This window comes from Halichoerus grypus, chromosome 10 (genome assembly GCF_964656455.1).
Source record: "Halichoerus grypus chromosome 10, mHalGry1.hap1.1, whole genome shotgun sequence".
NCBI lineage: Eukaryota > Metazoa > Chordata > Mammalia > Carnivora > Phocidae > Halichoerus > Halichoerus grypus.
In genome coordinates this window covers 71,386,051-71,407,948 of record NC_135721.1, presented here as the reverse complement: position 1 = coordinate 71,407,948, position 21,898 = coordinate 71,386,051, and the positions used below count along the sequence as shown (strand labels likewise).

The following is a 21,898-nucleotide window of genomic DNA, read 5'->3' as shown; positions in this document are numbered from 1 at the left end:
GGAGGGGCGCCTGGAACTTTCCTGGCTGCCACCTTTGGCTTTTCATCTCTCTGTAGTCTTCATTTCTAAATTTGCCAACCTGGCGGCCTCTGCTTTCCCCTGTGAGCTGTGATCCAGGGAACCCCCAGAGCAAAGGAGGAGGGCAGGGCTCAAACATTTGCTGTGTGCCAGGAGCCGTGCTAGTGCTGAGCTTCGGGAGCCAGACAGGAGCCCTGCCCTCCGAGTGCACGGTACACGAAGGGTCAGGCCGTAAATGGAAAATGACCATGCAAGGTCATGCTTCAGAAGAGGAATTAACAGGGAGCAAGAGGGACGCAGGCTGGAGGGGCGAGTGTGGGGAGGGGTCTGGGAAGGCTGCAAGGAGGAAGTGTTCTTGGAAAGGCTTTCTGAGGATGAATGCGGAAGGGCTGTTTAAGGCAGTGGGAGGAGCCTGTGACAAGACTTGACATAGGTCATATGGTCGGTTATTCAAAAAGGACCTGAGTGGCGGGAGACGAGATGGGTGAGAGGCGAGGAGCAGACCTGCCAGCGCCACGATACCATTGCGAAGACCTAGACTGGATTCTGTGAGCCCTGGGGGTGCTGATAGAGGGGCTAGCCTTGAGAGGGGTGGGGGTGGTGAAAGATGACGTTTGTGTGTCAGGCGTACAGACCCCTCCAGGGTCCATGGAGCAGTGTTTCAAACTGCAGGCCACAACCCATCAGTGGGTTGCAAGACCTGTTTAGTGGGCTGCAGCCAGAATTTAAAAAAAAAGAATAGAGCAAGACATCAAATTGGAAATACCAGAGTGGCCTGCACACAGTAGAGCTAAGTAGTGTGTCAAGAAACTTGCTTCCGTTTTATGTAAGGAAAGTGTGTGCATACTGCGTTACAATCTAAAATGTATTTTTTTTATTCTGGGTCACACTTTAAAAAGCTTGCAAATTATTTCGAGGCCCAGAGGGCTGGCAGGGGTTGGGGGAAGAGGTGTGACTGGCCCTTGTGGTTATCCAGGCCCCAGGTGATGCAGGCTGGTGACAGGGACTGAGAGGTGAGGATGGACCCCAGCATTGGCCAGATGTGCTGGGGGAAGATGGAAAATTTGAGGCGGATTCAAGTAGGTCTGACACCAGTCAAGGCTTTTGGGCCAAATGACATCTTGTTTGAAATACTCAATCTTGGTCCCCTTCTGGTGGTGAGCTGGAAGCCAGGGTTCCTGGGGGGCTGTGGAGGAGAGGGATCCTTCCTGTTCTTCGGTCGACAGTGTCCTGGGCTTCTAGGATCCTGGTGTCACAGCTCTGACCTTTCATTCCAGTTGAGTGTTTTCAAGTAAAACTCAAATGGGCAGGCTCCTGCTTGAGTCTGCAGGTTTGATGATGATGTCTGTGGGAACTAAGCTGGGAATGACTCTGCTTCTGCTGTCTTCCCCCTAGGAACATCGTGAAAGGGATGAGAGAGCTTCGGGAGGTCCTACGTACCGTGGAGACCAAAGCAACTCAGAACTTCAAAGTGGTAACACAGCGATGCCTCAGGGCTGGGTGCTGGCTGTGGTTGGCTTATACAGGGGCCACTTTCAGTGGGAAACGACAGAAGTGCTAGCAGGCAGCCTTTGAATCAGGGATGACAGTATGTTGCATGCACGCTTCTCCTCTCCCTGTCTGTTCTCATGGCAGACATTGTTAATCGATCTCAGCATTCTCTCCCACCAAGCCCGGGAAGCACCCGCAGCATCCCTACCTCAGCACTGCACAGAGCCCCTAGCATTAGATCAGAGTTAAAACCCAATGTCATCCCTTCCTAGCAAGGTGGTAGGCTAACTCTTAGGGATTATTTATGATTTTAATAAATAACCTGGACTCCTTTTCCTGCCCCAGTTCAGGCCTACCTTCTTAGGCTTTAGTTCACCCCAAATCAGAGCCACAGCTGCTTCTCACTCTAGAATTTTTGATCAAGTATCAGGAAGGTATGTGGTCGAGAGTGCTGCCCAGGCCAGTGGCTTCACGCCCTGCAAGGGCCTGCTGAATACTCCGAGCTGTGCTGGGCTCCATGGGGCCAGAGGAGGAGGAAACGTACCTCCCGTCTAGGAGAGGACAGAGGACAGAAGTTTAAGTAGAAGCCATCAAAGGCCAACAGAAGGGGTGGGGCGGCCTCAGTGCTGGAAACAGAGAGAACAGGGGGCTCCTTGGGAGTGGAGTGGAGTGGTGGGCCTCCGAAGGGGCAGCGCACTGCAGGGCTGGCGGATTTGGCCCGGTGGTGGGCGGGGGGCTTTCTGGGTCTGAGTTCCTCCCTTTCTGCCAGATGGCGGCCAAGCATCTGGCAGGGGTCCTACTACACTCCTTGAGTGAGGAGTGCTACTGGAGCCCCCTGTCCCACCCACTGCCTGAGTTCATGAGCAAGGAGGAGAACTCCTTCATCACGCAGGCCCTGCGGAAACCTCACCTCTACGAAGGAGACAAGTAAGCTCTGCTGGACTATGCCGGTCTCATGCCACACTTGGGGCTCCGATGTCCCCTCCCTCTGCCCTGCACTTTCCTCCAGCTGCCACCCAGCTCACTGTCAGGCAGGCTTTTCAGTTATCCGCAGCAGCCGAATAGACCAGGGAAGACTGTCTCGGGATAGGGGCTGGGAGGAGCATTCTAGAAGGCATCCAAAAGTCGAATTATTTGGAGGTTACCTGCCTTCCTGCTAGTCTGCATATACCTCCTCTCTTATTTGTTAAATAATTGATGACGGGATCTGAGCGGCTCTCCCCTGCTCCTTGTCCCGGCTGTGTCATGCAGCCCTGGGCCCTGGAAGGGACATCTCTTCCCCCAGAGCATCTGCAGTATTTCTGGCCCCGCCGCTCACCCCAGCCTTTCAGATCCAGAACTCTGGGGCTTGAGAAAGAGCTGCAGGTAGTATCCGGTGTCTGTGAATTATGCAGGAGGGCGTCACCTTACCAGGGCCGCTGCTGACTCCGGGGCTGGAGGGCCGGGGTGGCGGGCCAGCCGCTCTGCTTGGGGAGGCTTGTGCTGGACCCAGTGCTGCCATCTGTGTTTTTCAGCCTCTACTGCCCGAAGGATAATATAGAGGAAGCCCTCCTGCTGCTGCTCATCAGTGAGTCCATGGTAAGCTCCAGGCCTTTCCCTCTCTGCCCCGGTGGGGTAGGGCTGTGGGGGCTCAGGCACAGGCCGCCAGGTCCTGGCCCAGCTCAGCCTCCCACGGACGTCCCTGAAGCAAGGTTCTTGCATCTGCCCCCCGCACGGGGGTGAGGCTCACTTTCTAGGTTTGGGTCTGGTGCACAAGGCTGTCTTCGGGGGCCTGAGTAGGGACTGAGTTAGGAGTCCCCAGCACCTCTTCTGGGATTATAAAAGATGCTTATCAGTGAGTCAGCAGTGTGTATTGGGCAGCCCTCTGCTGGTTCTGGGACCGATGTGAGGGGGTGGAAGGGGCAGGTGCTTCCAGTTCTACCACTGTTAGCTGAGGGCCACCGGCAAATCTAAAACCTCCGAGCCTCAGTGAATTCACTCATTCACGCAACGGTTCATTATTATCATCTTTGTGCCAGGCCTGTGCTAGAAGCCGGAAACACGGCAGCAAACAAATGGAGAAAAGTCTCTGCCCTCATGGAGCTTACATTCTAGTGAGGGAGGTGGACAATTAATTAATTAGCGACTACATTATCCAGGGTCCTAGTGTCTGAGTGCTATGGAAAAGTAAAGCAGAGGAGGGGTAAAGCATGCCGGACAAAGCCTGCATGAAGTGCTCTTTGGCTGTTTTCACAAGACCCGTTTCCCCCCGTGGCAGGCGGGGAGATGAGCCAGGCACGCACCAATGTATGTACATACGCACACACATGCACGCATGGGCCCTGGAGCCTCAGTGAAGGAGAGGGGTGTGGTCCAGGGAGTGGTAAGACGGATGGCGTGGACTGGTCTGGGGGAGGCGGGGAGGGGTGTGCAGGAGCCACAGAAGCCAGGGGTGGGGGCGTGCTGCAGAGGAGTCCAAGGCTGGGTCTGAGCCCTCTAACTGAGGGGCCTCTCGGAGCTTGGGAGCTGGGGACCCCCCAGGTTGAGAACTCACTTTGCTAAACTGGCACATCTGAGAGCAGTGTGTGGAAGTAGGAGTTTAAGAAACAAGCCCCCATGAGCTGGGTCCCTGAACAGATGGAAACGAATGTACCCTTGAATAGCTGGGGCCATGAGTGCTTTGGTCAGTGGGTTTCCTCCACATCAGTGGGTCCGTCAGCACGTAGGCAGGATGTGGGGCACTGGACTGGGGCGGCGAGAGATCATAGCCTTCCTCAGCTAGGCTGTGGTACTAAAAGGTTTACAGGGTCATGCAGGTGAGGGGAAAGTGGTTGCTCCAAGGAGGGGCATCTAACTGGTTAGCCTAAGGTGAGGATAGAAATACCGAGTGCCAGATTTGATTTTCACGGGAGAACAGTGCACTTTTCACAGAAAATAGGCCCCCACTCTGACCACAGACTGGGCCCCGGTTTCTAATGATGGAACCTCAGACATAGACCAGTATCCCTCCCTGCCCCCCTCCCCCCACACCTGAGCCATCTCCCCACCCACACCCTCAGTTGCAACTGCACTTAAGTCACCTGTCTGGGGAAATTCCTCTCCCTGTGCTGAGGATTACAGGTGGGAGGTAAAAAGGTGAAAGCCGAAACATTCCTTAGGTCCTTTCTCTGCCAGATTCCAAGCTGATGATCTCATAGAGGGAGGCATTTTATGTTGAGCCATATGACAAATAACAATTTCATACACTTCAGTCTAATATGTTCCCATCTTACAGATGAGAAAAGTAAGGTTCAGGACAGGTATCTGTCTTGGTCAACGTCATATACTAATAATCCTCACAGCCATGATTCAAATCATGTCTGCCTCCCTATATAGCTTCCAAAGCATGGGCCATGGAGCCCAAGCCCTGGACCGCAGTCCCGATTCTGCCACTTCCAAGCTGCTCTGGTTCTCAGTTTCCTCATCTATAAAAGGGCCAAGGGAGTGATTTTGAGACTCAAATGAAACGAGGTTCAGGGAGGGCTTTATCAACAGGGACATGCCTGTTGGCGTGAGATGGCAGGGGGGCTGAGGCTGGACTCTGTCTCTCCCAGCCATTTTCCGTGGCCTCTGCCCCATCTGGGTGCCCAGGACCAGAGTTCAGATGCCTTTCCATTAGGTTATCCCCCCTGCCCCCACCCCAAACCCTCAAGCTGCCCCCTACCTCAGAGTGGAGAATGGCCTTTTACTAAAAGGGGGCCCACATTTGGAGCCAAGGTGAGTTTTCCTAAATATGTGATTTCCCTCCTAGCAGCTCCTGCCCTTTTGCAGGAGGCTGTGTGACTTGATGGCCTGTCCCAGAGACTCGGGGTGCGGGCTGGCTTGCCAGGCGGCGTCTTGGGGATTCCCTGAGCATGCAAAGCAGAGGAAGTTGTGCACTGGGCCGGGAGGAGGCACTCCTCCAGGGCCTGCTGGTTTGTTTCCTCTTGCTCACACCCAGCCTGTCACACGTTTAGAAACTTCAGGAATTGGGGGGAGAGCTTTGGAGTCTCCTCTACAGAGCTTTCCTCCTGGGATCTGGATCTGGCCTCAGTGGCTTGGAGCTGTTTCTCAGAGTGACCAGATAGCCTCCGGCTTCTCTCTTGCTCTCGTTTCATACCCTCCTTCCCTGCGGGTCCCATTCTCGGTCAGGTGAAGTCACCACCGTGCCCGCCTCCCAGGCTCTGATCCCTTCGCTGAACCCTGGGGCTCAGCCTGGCCCCCAGGTACTTGCAGGGTTTTCCTCATCTCCTTTTGGTGCTGCCTGGGTGTGGCCGCAGTTGATAGGGAGAAGCCTCTGGAACAGCAGCTGGCTGCCTTGGCTGCTACTTAGCTTTGCCTAATACCTGCAGAATCCATGATGCTGCGGTAAAAGCTCCTCCAGCACAGTCAGCCCAGGAGACATAATCATCAAAACTTCCCACCCCCAGGATCGCCGGAGCACCTGTGCAGGTTTCTTGAGCATGTCGGCCCCTATTTTGTGGTTTGGAACTCAGAGGAGTAGCCTGCAAGCCGTCCTGAATGTGGGGCCGTTACCTTGGATATGGTTTTTGTAAAAGGCTAACCGAGCATGATCAGAATGAATAGAGAACCCCCCACATCCTCGTGTTTCAAGAGGTAAATAGAAATCTTACAAATGCCGTCACGGAAATGCAACGTGTGCGAGTGATAACTGGTTGAAGAAGATTTGTGTTTTGGACCTAGTTTTGAGTCTTTGGAGCCAAAAGGACATTTTAAAAGCCATCCATCCACCCACCCATTTGCTCATCCATCCTTCCATCCATCTGTCCATCCATCCCATCTCGGTCAATCATTACCCCCGTCCCAGATGTACTCCCACCTACTGGAGATGTATCCAGGGACCTGGAGGAAATCCTGGTCCTCACATCAGAAGGAATCACCCCAGTCTCCTGAACCCCAAGTGTATATTCTAGACTAGTCTGATTTTCTCAAACAGTCTGATTTTCTCAAACAGTTGGAGAACCAGGAAGTACAGAAGTCTTGATCCTTTCTAAAATACTCATCTAGGCATAAAAATATATGCGGAGGCAGACTGAATCCGTGGGTCCCTGTTTCATTCAGCTGGTGGAGAAGTTGCTGCTGGTATCAGGTGCTCAGGAACTGAAAGGCCCCAAAGGCCCAGTGTTGAGTGAGAGTGGGGTGGACGGGTAGCCTCTGGGGACTGGAGCCTGCAGGTGAACTGTGCCCGTCCAGTGTCACACCAGCAGTTTGAGCCTTGAATTTGCCATTCCCGGTCTGCGGGGCCTGGGCAAGGTTCTTCCCTCCCTGATCCTTAGTTTTCTCGTCTGTAAAATGAGGCTAATAAGGCCTTTCTTGCACAGCAAAAGCCAGAAAACAAACCACACAGGTGCCTGGTACGTTAGAGATGTTCAACACGGGTTTGTTTGTCCTGATAAATGCTTGCTTCCGATTCAGTCATTTTAGAGAATAATCAGGCTCAGATCAGGTTGGGAGAAAAATTGGTTTGAGGATACCATTCAGTTAAAAAAAAAAAAAAGTGCTTCTTGGGCTCGGTTCCATTTGGGACTCGGCAGATGAGCACAGATTGTTCTGGCTTTTGGCACCTCGTTTGCTCTGCTGCAGGCTGCCACGGTAGAGGGTCTGCTACTGCTGAAAGCTCAGAACAGGCGGCTCAGTAGAGGCGGGAGATCCTCTCGCCCTTGCTGGCAGGAAGAGCCAGAGAGTGTGATTCCTGCCGCCGAAGCCTGACGCGGCAGGAGAGCGGGGGCCGGCGTGGGCCTGGCCGGGGCTCTGGGTGGATGGGCCACGTCACTGAGCATGGTATTTCTTGGCTCTGTGGACTGGCAGCCTGAAAGCCGTGGTAATTCCGTCTGCTGGTGGGGCAGGACAGCAGGAGCGGAACATGACGGCGCCCTCCGGAGAGGGGCAGGTGCCAGTCACAGACGCTGCTGGCGGACTCCTTTCTGGGCTGATTTGGGGGGGTGCCAGCAGCAGGCCCTGAGACTGGGTGCTTGGCCAAGATAGAGCAGCTGTGTCTGAGAACAGGGCGGAGCAGGGCCCTGGACACATTGCCCAAGGGGCTTTTTCCCCGATTGGGAAGGCCCAGCCTGGTGTTTTGCTTTGGTTCCCCTATAAGCAGAGCCATCCTGGGGCCTCTGATGGCATGGACAAGGCTACTGGACACTTCTTCAGAGGCCTCTGGGGGTGAAGTCAGAATGTCCAGGTTCTAATCTGGGTCCCACCTATCTGTATGCCTGGGGGAGCTTCCCTGGGCCTCAGTCTTCTCATCTGTGAGATAGGACAATAGTACATGAGGTCATTGTGAGCTGCCACTCACAAAGTAGTCCACAAGTTCTCCCTTTCCTTCTCTCACCCTGCTTGTGTGGAGGATTAGAAAGGAGAAACGGGGCTGGGTGGAAACGAAAGTCAATGCGGTCTGAGGCCTTGCAGTCAGCAGACGGTCGGGACCAGGAGAGGCCCATGAGGCAGCAGAAGCCATCCTGGACTGGCCTTTGAAGGTGCAGCCTTACCTCCCGGGGACCTTGCACAATTAGTTCACTTTCTGGGACTCCGTTTCCCATCTGCAAATAGGGCATCCTGGTTCCCTCCTGCACCCCCGTGGGGTTATTGTGAGTCCGGATGAGATGTGACGGATGTGACCTTGAAAAGCTAATGTGCGGCACACATAAGGGATGGCTGTTGGACGGAGCGTTGCCTGCCTTGGCTTTCACATGGGCCGGCCAGCCTGGGGACATGGCAGTTCCCCGCCAGCCCTCCCGTAAGGCCCTAGGCTTGCTTCATGGGTCCTTTCCTTCTCCCAAGACCAGATATGGGTCACACTGGCAGTGATGAGCTGTTGGAGGAGGGGGGTAGGGAGGTGCGTGCTTTTTTTTTTTTTTTTTTTTTTGGCTTTTTCTCTTTTGGCTTGCAGAGGGCCTGGGGTGAGTGTCCTCAGTTTGGAGGAGGCTGCACTGGGGGGGGGGGGGGGACAGCCAGAGGACCTGGGTTAGGAGCCGTACAGCTCAGGAGCCCTGCCCAGGACAAAATGTGTGGTCCAAACAAGGGCAAGGCATCCCCAGAGGTGGGGGCCTGGAGATGGTGCCGGGAGGAATGAGGGGAGAAGATTCTTCATTACTCCCAGAGGAGTAAGGATGGTTGTGGTGAGAAGAATATTCAGTGTCTCCATACTGCTTTATAGGTCATAGGTACATTCATCTCTCTCTCTGCATTTGATCTGAAGGATTTCCTAGCAAGGCCATTTGAGTGGTGGAGGAAAAGAGTGGCTGGGACTAGTTCAAGGCAGGCTGCTGGTGAATTTGGGAGCATCGCTGGCCTGAGGGTGGTGAGCCCAGGGGAGGAGGGAACAGGACACCCGGGGCGTGTGGGCAGCGACTCGAAGCCCCCAGAGTGTCTGAGGCCCCCGCCCTCCGTGCTGCACATGAATTCCTGCCGCGTCACTAGCCCCCACAGCTTCCTTCCTTCTGCCCCTTTTTCCCCCACCCAGCGAACACCACCACAGCCTTTTACCGCAGCCCTCCCCAAGAGCCATAGCAACCAGGGCAAACTTCTGCTTTTGGTTTTCCTTTGTGGAACCTTGCTTCCCTCTTGACACAGGCCAGTTCCTGAGGACCCCCCCCCCCTCCCAGGAGACCTCTTCCCTGCTGTCTGCCTCCTGGGGAGGCCCAGCCCCCAGGCTGAGGACATGCTCAGTTCTGTTCCTGGTTTTCTGACTTAATCCCAGCCCAGTGCTGGAAATCCACCCCTAAGCACACAGTCAGAGACACTGTTGTCTTAAAGGTCAAGGTCGAGGGCAAGAGGAGAACATTTCCACACCAAGCCCAGAAATCTTGCTCAACATCACTCATTCTACCAACATGGACCAAGGAAGGTGCTGGAGATGGCGAGACATGTCCCTGCCCCAAGAACCAGGGAACTCTTGGGTATATAGGGGCTGGGGTGTGTGCCCCACGCTAGGAGAGGACAAGAGGGGGCGGCCTTGCCTGGCAGGGTCGGTCAGGTTGACGGGTACCTGAGTTGAGCTGTGAGGAGCCAGGAGGCATCCAGGTTGACCGAGGGCATAGACAGTCCCTGGTGCTGAGAGGGAGCTGCGGGGAGTTCTGTGGAGCAGGGGGAGGACTGAGAGCTAGTTGGGGGAGACGCTGGCCAGGTGGGCCAGGCCTCATGGCAGCCACAGAGAAGGAGGTTTGACTTCGTGCTGGAGCAGTCTGGAGGGGGCTGGGAGTTGGGGTCTGCAGGGGTTACTCTTCAAGGACAGGCCAACCAGAGCTGAGGCCCGTGGTCCCAGCTCACTGCTCACCATCCCCAGAACAAGACCGGTCTGCACGGATAGCTTCCCAGATCCTGCATGTGCCCGGCCAGGCTTCTCCCCGTACCCCACAGAAAAGCCCCACCACCACCCCGCTGCAGGCTGCCCGTGCTGTCCCCTTTCCATCAGGACCCCTCTCTCCCACCAGGTTTCTAGGTCCCTTGCACTGAGCACAAGTACTGCGGCTGCTTCTGGGCTCCAGTGTCCCCTCCCTGAGGACAGGGACCGTACCTTGTATCCTCTCATTGCCTCCACCCTTGTCCTGGCTGCCTGGCCAGGCAGCCTCTCGGGGCCCCACTCTCGCGGGTCAGAGCTGGGGAGTTCTGGAGGGGAGGGCTGGAAGTGGAGGAGTGGGGAGGTACGTGGCCAGTTTTGTGTTCCTACTCCGCTTTGTCAAAAAGCTCCTGCCAAGCCTCTCAGAATTTCTTCTCTCTTCCTGATGGTGCCTGTGTGGGTAGATTTCACTGGGAAGGAGTGGGATTTCTCTGGCACTTTCCCTCTCTACTTCTCTCCCCTTAACCCTTCAGAGTTCCTGACCAGCTCTTGTTTATCAGGCTGGCACCAGCGCTCATCCTTTCTGGAGATCCCCTAACATCCCCCGCCTTCTCCTGGGGCTGGTCCATGACATGGGGGTGGTGGCAGCCCTCGCCTGCCGTGGCAGGAGGGGCACCCATCAGGGCCCCTGACCGCGGGCCTGCCTTCCGGAAGTGCCCCCATGGGTGAGTCACTTCCTTGGGTCTCAGAGGTATCTTGGCTTCCAGAAGCCTCTGGAACACACTTCAGGCCTGCACAACAGGACACATTCAGAGCCTGCAGTCTGAAGGCCATTGGGCTTCTTCTGCCTCTATGGCCCCTCACCCATGGGGGCGTTGCCCCTGACCTGGAGGAAGGGTTCGTAATCCTGCCTGGAAGGAGGTTTTGAAGACCATCTGTGGACAGGAAGGATGATTTGGATCTGACAGAAATTGGCTTTAAGGGCCAGCAGCTCCTTTTTATCTCAGCATCCTTGGTTCTGAGGTCCTGTGTGGGGGAGTAGAAGAGGGTGAGTCCCAACACACAAAAGGGGGTTCAACCCCTACTACAGAGAGAGAGGGATACCAGGAGTAGCCAGCAGGAGCATCTGGCTGGAACCCAGCTTCGCTTCAGCTCAGATACAGCCTTCAGGGGTGGGTGAGCGGGTGTGTGTGTTTGTTCATAGAGCATTCCTAGCCTGGTCCCTGCCCTGTGGCTGCTCAGCTCTGGGACCCTATGATGCGTGTTGAATTACTCCCCGGCCTGAGTGTTGTCTCCAGAGTATGGGTTGACAAGAGGGAGTGGGACCATAGGCCACAGAATAAGAGGGTCCCGAATCCCCAGTGGGGAGATTTCAGGCTTGGTGATACAGAGCTCCCCACTTCAGATTGTACAGAATCTCCTACTCCTAAAGCACATTTTCCCATTACCCCCCCCAATCCCCCCACTCCCCCTGACCAGCAGCTACCTGGCAGCTCTGAGCACTGAACTCCTGAGCTCTGGACACTGAGCACAGAGGCCATGTGTTATGGGAGAGGTTTCTTAGGGAACTCTGAGAGGAGAGTTCTGTGGTCAGAAGGAGTCAAGGATCAGGTCTGGTTTGAACACAGGCGTGATGGGAAGGACATATTGGGCCAGGAGGTCCTTATCAGAGGGCTATCAAGGGGCCACAGCCCAAGCTGCCTTCCTGTGAGTCCAGCAGCAGAACCACCCACGTCATCTAGACACTTCCAGATATTACCTGAAGCTCTGTGAGGGGACAGTTACAAGCTCACAAGGAGCTGTTCCACAGAACCTCTCGCCTCTATCTTCAAAAAATGCCAGTGTCTGAAAAATGAGGGCTGCAGGGCCCTTCTGGACGAGAGGAGACTGAAGAGACGCGGCCCCAGAATTGTGGGCCTGGTCCTGGGTTGGGTTCTGGGACGAACAGACTTCTAGTAGGGCCATCGGTGGGCAGGGGGGAGATCTGACTGTGAGCTCGTAGTAGAGGTATCAGTTGTACGTTTCCCGAAATACTGGCATTCCTCTTGTGGTTGTACTTAGGGGTCAAGGGTCATCTTACTTTCATATACTAGAGAGCAACAAAGCACGTGTGGTCAGTGCCATCAGCCTGGCAACTTTTCTCTAGGTTTGAGATTTGCAGACTAAAACATTGACTACCAGGAGCCCTCAGAACTGGTCCCTCACCCCAACCTAGGCTACAGGTAGAGGTTTCCTCCCTTTCGTGGGGGCCTTCGTGGGGACGGCGGAAAGGCCCTGGCAGATTCTGGGAGCATGGCCTGGGTTAGCAGCGTAAGGACGATGGTCACCGGGCCTTGGAGGCAGGCAGCTGCTTATTTTCCGTCCTCGCTCCTTCCCCAACCACGTCGCCCCGCAGGCTACTCGGGATGTGGTGCTGAGCCGGGCACCGGAGCAGGAGGAGGACCGGGCGGTGAGCCTGCGGAATGCTGCAGCCATCTATGACCTCCTGAGCATCACGCTGGGCAGGAGGGGCCAGTATGTCATGCTCTCCGAGGTACGGCGACCCCCCCCCCCGAGAAGTCAGGTGGAACCACCATTTGACCTCCTCCACTGTCCCTTCCCTGCCTCTGCCAAGGGGTGCAGCTCAGTCCTTGGGAGACAAGGCTTGACCGTTCCATCTCCAGGGCTGGGAGAGCTGCCCTTCCCTGGCGGGATGGGTAGTTTGGGTTTTGGTTTTGGTTGTTTTACTAGTGTTTTCATGTGTTTTTCTTTTGAAAGAACACAAGGCATTGTATAGAGAAGCACAAGGGGGAAATTATCCATCCCCCAGTTTCCCATGTGGATGATACTGGATGTGACTGTCTCTGCTGGTAGAGCTCTGAACTTTGTGTGAGTCAGGGCCCTGGACCCCCTCCCACCCAAGCTGGACAGAGCAACCCCATTCTATTGAGCAAACCCTGGTGGGGCAGCGCTCCCGGGGTGGTGCCTCTTTGGGGTGAAGGCGGGGGGACCAGGGCACCAAGCTGCCCCTCTCTCCATTCCCCGCAAGGCAAATGGCACGCACGCATTTCTGAGTTTTCACATCTGGGCTGGGATCAAAGGTGGCTCTGGGGCCCCATCTCCTTGTACAGGAGTGGGCCTCTTGGCAGTAGTTTCTCTTTCTGTGTGGTTAGGAGGGCCCCTGAGAGGAGAGCTGGTGACATCTGCTGAGCCCCTGCTTGCACCCGGCACCATGCAAGGTGCTTTTAGGTGATACCTTCTTGAAGTGGTGCTCTCTCAAGTTTACCAGTGAGGAAGGCAAGGCCCAGAGAGGTTGTTTCCTGCCCTAGATGGTGGAGGGGGTGCACCTGAGCCAGCGTGTGAACCCAGGCCCTTGAGCTCTTAAAGCCCATGCTGTCTGGTCCCAGAACCTCACGTCTGTCCCCTGCCCCTCCTGACCATGGCGAATCCTGGCCTCACATGCTGGCTTCTGCCTCCACCGTGTGGAAGCACTTGGTAGCGTCTGCCGGACCTCACCAGGCCGCCCCTGATTTGGGGCTGCCCAGGATCGGACAGGCCAGTGGGGCAGTCAGTTTTCTTAGTCGTCGTAGAGAACAGCAGAACCGAGAAAAGCCTTTCCACTTGGGCAGCTTTGTAGTCGGCCCGCTCTGCCACTTACTGGCCCTGTGACTCTGGCAAGTCATTCAGACCTCAGCCTCCTCATCTGTGAAATGGGGATAATGGAAGAACCCACCTCCCAGGGTTATTGGGGGGAGTGAATAAGTTAATACGTGTAAAAACCTGAGAGTGGTACCATGCACAACAATAATAAATACCAGTTATTATTTTTATGGGATGTTTACATGTTAAAAATTCAGAACCAATTTCATTCTCTTTTCCCCATTGCCCTGTGAGGCAGTCACATGTTAGGGAGGTAGGAACCAAGGGCCAGAGAGGGTAGGAGACTTGCAGAAGGTCACACAGCATAACCTGCCCTGTGGCAGGGGCAGGTTATGCCTGGAGTTTTCTGACAGGAACCAAGTATGGGCCTCCTGCAGCCTCGTATAAGAAGTGATTTGGGCAGTGATTGCCCTGGGGGGTATTGGATTCGCTGAGGGTGGGAGCACCCCTGGGGGGGGAACGTGCTGACTGACTCCCTCTCCTCAGTGCCTGGAGCGAGCCATGAAGTTTGCGTTTGAAGAATTTCACCTTTGGTACCAAGTGGCCCTCTCCATGGTGGCTTGTGGGAAGGTAAGACCCAGGGCGTGTGTTGGGTGGGGGAGGTTGCACCCCTGCCTTTGGGGCCTCTGCTCTCCTCCGGTCCCTTCCAGGGCTAGGCAGAGGGCACGGCGGTGAGTCAGAAATGTTCTCTAGCATCGGATTTTTATCTCTGGGAGAGTGAGGGCCAGCGGAGGGTCACACACAGACCCCTGTGTGAATCTGGTGTCCACCTGGGAGTTACAAGTGTGCAACTGTGGGTCTGTGGGTGCTTTTCTCCTAGTACACGTGCACACATGGGGCAACAGAGCATTTCCACATGAGACTTGAAGAGTACAACTGCACGCCACAGGCTTGGGACACGGGTTCTGAGCGAGGGGCGCGTTCATTTGGGCTGGAGCTCTCTTCCTGCCCATCAGGTGTGGTGTCAGGAAAGGACCTTCCCATGGAAGGACCTGCCTAGGAGGGGAGGGTTGAAGGGTGGAGCAGAGTGGCAGCACCCACAAGAGAGTCTGGGGGGAGAACTGCGCCAGCGGTTGTGGCTGGGACAGAGGCTCTGTCTGCCCAACGTGAGAGGACTAACCTTATCCCCGGTCACCAGGGCCACCTTTGCTTACCCCCCAAGCCCTGTTCCAGCACCCCCTGGTTTCTTCTCTGATGAGAATTACACTTACATAAGCCTCTATTTTCAGCAGTAACATGAAAGGAAAACCTTTCCGGAGCTGGGTGCTGAGGGTGTTAGAGCCAAGGATGCTATGAATGCAGGAAAGAAGGTGGCAGGAGCTTGCAAATCGTTCCAAGAGCTGTAAACACCCAGAGCCCTTTTGTGGGGCTGAGGGAATTCCTGCCCCCCCCCCCCCCGCCCATCTGTGCCACCTGCCATTTCTAGCCCTGCAGCTCCGCTCAGAGGAGGGCCCTCCTCGGCTTGCCTGCACCTCCCCCACAAAGGTTAGGCAGGGAAGAGGAAGACGAGCCGGTGCTGCAGCCTGATAGGTGGGAAGGAGCCAGGGGAGTATAGTGAGAATCAAGGGGGGAGCCTCCCACCCCCCAACCCCCACTGGGCCTTTGTCTTCCCAAAGCTCTTCCCCACCCCCATCACGCTGACCACCCACCAGAGCATCCTAAATGCACAGACATGGTCTACTCTGGCTCTGCTCAGCAGGGTCTTGCCAAGGCTCGGGGAGAGTTCAGGCCGCAGATAGATAGAGTGAGATCTGAGGGAGGGGAGGAGGTGGGGCTGGAGCTCACATGGAGCCTGGACAGACAGCTCACAGTGGTATGTGACAGCTTCTTCCTGCCTCTGGGAAACAAAGAACCTCTGATCTTGAAATAGTGAGCATGGGCCCGGAGGAGAGGCCCAGGGCCAGGGTAGTGGTCCTAACCTTTCTGTGAGTCATAGACCCCTTTGAGATCCCAAGGAAAGCCGGGGAGCCCTCCTCAGAAGAATGTAGGATACTCAGAAGCTAGCTTTAATCTCTGGCGGTGCGCCAGGAAACTCCCCAGTCGAGGGAGAAGGTGTTAGCCTGGGAGGTATGGGATCTTCAACCTCCCTACTGAGAAGAGCCAGGCTCAGAGAGGTCCACGCGCAGTCCAGCACATCCCAGGATCCAGGGAGTTGGTGTCCCAGCCTCGCTCCTTCACAGACCAGCAAGGTGGGCACGAGGCTGGGCTTACAGGTAGGGCGTTGGGGTGATCGGTGAGTTCCTCACACGTGAGGCTGCACAGGCTGGAGACAATGGGTTATATCCATGCCTGCATTTGGTGCAGCAGGAGATTGTTCTGGAAGCACACTGTCCACCCCCTCAGGAACCCTGCACACCAGCTCAGTCTGCCTGGTTGGCCCAGGAAGCCCCCCCCCCCCAGCAGAGTGGCCAGAGCTGGCCTTTGCCAAAGCCCAAGGCAGGAATCAAGGCCTGCACTTGTGCCGAAGGTGTGGCCGGGCAGATGTATGTACATTTGACAGCTCAGCCTGCAGGAAGAAAAGATGAGGTCCATGACATGATTTAGGTCGCTCCTTCTCTTGGTCTCCTTAGCAGTCACATTGGCTGCGTTGCTAGGTAACCAGCATGACAAAAAAAAAAACCCAAAAAAAACAAAAAACCAACCAAGCTGCCTGCCCTTACTGTGGAGTCCTCCGATGGCTCCTGAAATAGCAATGCTTTGTGGTCTGTGTGGGGTGAACGTGGACGGTCAGGGTTGTAGAACCTTCATTTCACAGTTAGAGAACCTTCAACCCTGCAGAGGTCAGCAACCAGGGAAGGAGGCCAAGGGGAGCCCGAGGTTTGCTGTGGTGTGTGGAGGGGGGGCCATGGCTGGCGGGCTGGGAGTGATATTCACAGGATCGCCTGGCAACTCCTTTGGGCCCCTCACGAGGTCCCCTTTCCCACAGCCCAGCCCGGTCTCCCAGCCTGCTGGAATAGTCATCTGCTGACACCCGCCTGTGCTGGGTCTCACACCCTCGCTTTCTGAGAGAGCAGTGGGGAATGGTAGCTTTTGTCTTCTCCCCCTGGCCTTTCTGCAGGCACCTGATGGGCAAGAGCCATGTGACCCCACAACCCCAGCCCAGCACTGGGCACAGAGCTAGCCCTTGGCTGATACCCCTGGAACTGGCCTAATATGCCTGAGCCCAGAGCCTCAGTCTGTCATGCCTGGGCTGAGAAGAGCTTTTCCTTAGCTGGTGGGGAAGGAGGGGTAGCTAGAGAAAGGCTGGGGGTCCAGGGTGGACGCAGATCACTAGGGTTCCGGCTCTCTCTCTTCCAATCTCTCACACTGAGTTTGAACAGGTAAGCCTTCCAGAGCCCCCATTGCCTCAGTGGTACGTCTGGAGTTGCTGGGGAGGGTGAAAGCTAATTAATGGTGAGGAAGCCTGGCTCACAGTAGGGCTTAGTACATGGGAACTGTGGTCACACACATGCCCCTGCCTACCATTGACCCTAGCTTGGGGTCACACAAGTATGGAGTGTGCACACTTGGGGGGCAGGGGGTGTCACTGTTGAGTTCTTGGAAAAGTGTTGGATGCAGTCAGAAGCCCTGAGTGTGTGTCTCGTGTGTGTGTGTGTGTGTGTGTGTGTAGCAGGGAGACCGAGGCTGCTGTTTCTGCCCAGGTAGTCACTACTGGTGCAGCAGGAGATTGTTCTGGAAGCACCAAGTCACCGAGGCCAGGTAGAGCTGTGGTTACGAGCGTAGGGCCAGACTGTTCAAACCCCAGCTCAGCCATGTATGGGCTCTGTGGCTTTGAACAAGCTACTTAATTTCTCTGCCTTTCAGTTTCCTCATCTGTAAATAAGGACATGGCTCACCTACCTCACAGGAGAGTTGTGAAAATTAAATCTATAAAGCACTTAGAACAGGGGACAGCAGACTTTCTGTACAGGGTCAGATAGTAGACATTTTTGACTTTGCAGGCCAAGAGTCTCTGTGGGAACTCCCCACTCTGTCAGAAAAACAGCTGTAGGCAATACATACATGAACGGGCGTGGCTGGGTTCCAATAAAACTTTATTCACAGGAGCAGGCAGAGGGCCACATTTGGCCTGTGGGCTGTGTTTTGCTGAGCTCTGGTTTATAACAATGCGTGGTGCATAGTAAGATCTAAATAAGTGTTAGCTGGTGTTCTTTTTCTCATTATTGTGACTGGTAGTATTGCTGCCTGCCTGTGGATGGTCTCCCGTCCTGGCCCTCCCTCCACACATGGCCATCCTCAGGAGGTCCATTCTGGCCCCGTCTCTGTGACTGAGTCGCTGGAGCCTTGAGGGGCCCCAGATTCCTGTCTGGAGGTTCTCTCTGCCTCTGCCAGCTTAGCTTCTCTCCTGCTCCTCTGCCAGCCGTTATGCCCCCCGCCCCCTCAACTCCCCACCACAGCCCTGCCTCCAAGTCCTGTGGAGCTTCGGCCTCATATTGTCACCTAGAAACAAAGGCTGTTGAACTCACAAGTTTGAAAAGAGCCCATTTTTGCCTCTATCATGTCTGTGGTTCACATTTGAATTCCTTTAGAAGTGCTTCCACCTGTTGTTACCTGAGCTGTTGGCGCATCACCTGGGCAAGGCTCACAGCCTCCATTCTCCAGATGCGGAATCTGAGGCCTGGGAGGGATTTGTCTGCCAACATGACCTGGGCTCCTCCCGCTGGGCCCTCTTCCTGCCTCTTGGGAGGAAAGAGCAAGGACTGGCTATTTGGGAACGCCCCCCACTGTAGGCACAAGGCACCTAGTCTGTCGAGACCCAGGGCTGCCAGTGATGGTGTCACCTGCCCTTTCTTCTGCAGTCGGCCTACGCCGTGTCACTGCTGCGGGAGTGCATGAAGCTTCGGCCCTCGGACCCCACCGTGCCCCTGATGGCTGCCAAGGTCTGCATCGGGTCCCTGCACTGGGTGAGTGAACTGTGGGGGCAGGGCCCAGGTCCCAGCGACTCCTGCAGAAGGGTGGCAGTGGGCATGAGATCGGGGCATGCACATCTTGCTGTGTGTATGGGGGGGGCGGTGCATGAGGAGCTGTGAGGCAGACAGGCCTGGAAGGAGAAATCTTGAGAAAACCAGCAGACGGATCTGCAACAGTAGGTCCCCCAACTCAGGCTGGTATCAGGTTTATGGTTCAGTCTTGAAATGTAGAGTCAAAAGTAGAGGGGGGCCCCCAGCTGCCCAGCAGTGCAGTCGTGGGCAGGACTCAGAGCCCCTGGGCCAGCCATCACTTGGCTGGAGGCTCCACACTACTACAGGGGGCAGTGCTGTGTGCACAGGCCCTGTGGGCCCCCTCGTTCCTTTCGGCTCCAGCCCCCAGGTCCCTGCCCTGTGCTCAGCTGCCTGCCGAGGGCCCTGCTGAGGCGGCTGAACGGTCAGGTACACCCCCTCCCCACAGGCCGGGCTTTCCTGCAGCGGGGCTCCGAGGTCCTCGAGGAGGCCAGCAGCATGGAGCCGTGAAAGGCACTGGGCCTGGGGCCCTCCCCTCCCCAGGCTCCCTTGGTGGTTGCTCTGAGCCTGTGGCGTCCTGGGGCGGAGCCTCTGCAAAGGTGTCTCCTCCAACTGGGAGCTTTCTTTCCAAGGGTCCCCGCATCCTTGAGCCCACATCAGCCTCCTGAGGTCAAATGCATCCTCTCCTGCCTCTTGGCCATCTGCCCCACCCACCTTTCCTCTCTTCGGGCAGAATACCTCCAGTGCCTTCAGCTGCCCTCCAGGCCCAGCGTCTCCCCACAGGGCGCTGCTCCCACACACAGGTCTCCCCTGCCTGTTCTCCCACCCCCCCAAGCCCACCCTCACCATGGTTGGGTGCCCAGCTTGTTCCTGGCCCCAGGGGCATAAGCAGGTGCTTCCGAATCAGCAGCCTGTCCACCTCCTGCCGCCACTACTCCCTCCTTGGGCATCCAGCCTTGGGAAGGGAGACTCCATGTTCTAAGCCTTCCTGCCAAGTCTCCCAGGGACTGGACACGAGGCCTCAACCCTCTCTGGGTCCCCGCTTCGCCGCACCAGTGGGCCTTGTCCTCTCTTTGCTGCAGAGTGAGGAGCAGGGCAGAAAGAGCACCCTCCCCTCTGTCTCCTGGTTCTCAGGTTCCTGTAGCTAAGGTGCACCCTGGCCACCGTGGCCCCACTGTGAATGGGGGGGAAGGGGAAGCATGGTGTCGGGCCCCAGGCTCTAGAGTGTGGCTTTATTTTGGGGGGAGGGGGGAATCTGGCAGAACCACCTCTTACAGGCTCCAGGCATTAGGAAGTGAAGCGGCTGCACCGTGAGGTGGGTTAGAGTTTCCCTGCCCATCCCCGGGTGGTCTTGGTACACAAGCTTGCTGTGCTTCGGTTTCCTTATTCGTAAAACGGAGACAGTAACAGTCTGTTCCTCAGATGTGACGTAAATGACATAAAGTATGTAGAAGGCTGGACGGGTCGGGAGATGCACAGACCGTGGAGGGTTCAGGCCAGTGGTAGGTTCTTCCATCACGGCTTGCTTTCCCCACCCCGTGATTAGTGGGGAAACCCTTGCTCCCCACATCTCTACAGGGGGCCTGTTGGCATCCTGCATCTTACAGGTGGGGAGCTGTGGGGACGTGGGTGGTATGCGGGTGCCAGCAGAGACACCCAGACTATGCAGTGCAGCAGAGGACTGGGGTGGGATCCAGGGGACGCAGAGAGGGTGGGCTCGCCGACCCCTCGCTCACACTCCTTCATGTTCCCAGGGCTCCTCAGAGGGGCCTCACGAAGCCCCAGATACCCGCCTCACCGAGTTGCGGCAGGGGAGGGCCCCTGTCCTCCCCAAGGCCACCAGCTCTGAGGTGGCTATGGGTGTCCACCCCGCCAGCAGCCGCCCTTGCCAGGAAGCCTAAATTTAGGCCTTCCCGCTGTGGAGGAGCTGTTTCCCTCAGCGGCATAATTACAGTCATTACATGCATTCAGATTACATGGTAATAAAATTAGGATCCAATCAGTCCAAATTGAAATCAGATGAGTTAGGAGCAAAGTCATCAATGACAACATAAATAGAAAAGCCCAAAAGGAAGCTTAAACATGCAGACTTGTCACAGAATCAGGGAGGAGGGCGAGCTATTTAACCTCAGCTGAGAAGCATGCATGGCTTTGGGGGCTGGTTTGAGCCAGGGTTTAAATTGGGTCCAGGCTCAAGCCAGGTCCCGCTGGAGGGACAGGGCATGGCTCCTGGCAGCCGTCCCTAACCTGGAACCCCTGGACCTCCCTAAAGCCCCGTTTATACCTGCCTTGGACACCTAGATTACATCATAATCCCCAGTGTCTCTTGAGGGCAGAAACTGTCTTCCTTGTTGAAACCCCAGCCCAGAGTTCCCGTCCGGTGCTTATTGGATAGATCCTGCTGGCCAATGAGCATAACCACTCGGCAACAATTCTGCCTTAAATGGTACTTCTCTTCCCAGCTAGTCGGGGAGCTTCTTTACTTACCATGTCTGCACCCTGAGCCTCTCTCCCGAGCAAAGAACCCTGCATGTGGTTAGATGTCCACTCATATCTTCTAGAATGACTCCCGCCCCAGCTGGCTGGGAGGGACGGGTGCAGGAAGTCTGCCTCTGGTTCAGTGGTTCTCAGGTTCCCGAGTTGGCGCTGGGCAGAGAGCAGACCGTGGGTAGCTAAGGGCAGCCTGTTCTCCAAGGAGGCCAGGAGAAGGTTGGCCCAGCACTCTGTTCTGGGGCCACAAGCAGGAAGAATGAGTCTGACCTCAATGGTCAGAGGGGTGCTGGTGCTTGGGACAGAGCACGGTTCCTGAAAGGCGTCTGAGGCCACCTCTGTCTTTTGCCATCGCAGTTCTCCTGGCTCCCGGCAGCCCCAGCAGGCCTAGCCATTGCCCAGCCAAGCTCCATGAACAGGGGACAGAAATCTGGGGGTGGACAACTTGGCCCAGGTTGCAGGAAGGGAGGCTGAAACTGGGACATCTGAAAAACGAGCTGTGCTGGGTGAAACCAGCCAGGGTGGTCATGTGCCCAGAGGTGGAGCACCTGCTGTCCCCACGTCCTGTCCCCATGCCCAGAGCCAGCGTTGGACACCCTAGGCTGAGCCGGGTCTGAGAGGAAGGTGGCCCTCAGGTCGTGGTGCACCAGGCAGAGGGACCTACACAGTCACAGGCTGGCTGACACGGGGTTTGCCGCAAGGTGATTGCACCCAGGGCAGGTGTGGAGGCAGGTGGGAGGGCACTGGCCCCGAGGCTTTGCCTGAGGCTCCCCTAGGTGGGGGGGGAGGCATCCCAGGCTCTGACCCGGGGACAGCAGTGCATGGCAGCCTCCTGCCTTGGCACAGCCGATGTCTTGCCAAGGTCCCCAGCCAGTTATTTGGGGCAGGAAGGAAAGAGTTGTAAATATTTTTTTTAGTATCTCTCCAAACACAATTATTTAAAATGTATGTAATTTAAAAAGTTGAGGCTTCCCTAGGAGGATAGGAGGGGGGATGTGCATGTGTGCTGCGTGTCACACAC

At 56.0% G+C, this 21,898-nt stretch overlaps 1 protein-coding gene across 2 annotated transcripts in view; it reads left to right on the top strand.

Annotated features, from left to right (window-relative positions):
* Positions 1-21,898, top strand: part of TTC7A (tetratricopeptide repeat domain 7A) — a 116,335-nt gene that overhangs the window by 42,126 nt on the left and 52,311 nt on the right. For both annotated transcript variants that reach the window (XM_036121655.2, XM_078056608.1), the window contains exons 6-11: positions 1,414-1,492; positions 2,279-2,436; positions 3,024-3,087; positions 12,204-12,341; positions 13,934-14,017; positions 18,247-18,351. In XM_036121655.2, coding sequence (XP_035977548.1) covers positions 1,414-1,492; positions 2,279-2,436; positions 3,024-3,087; positions 12,204-12,341; positions 13,934-14,017; positions 18,247-18,351 — 628 coding nt within the window. The remainder of the gene's footprint in view (positions 1-1,413; positions 1,493-2,278; positions 2,437-3,023; positions 3,088-12,203; positions 12,342-13,933; positions 14,018-18,246; positions 18,352-21,898) is intronic.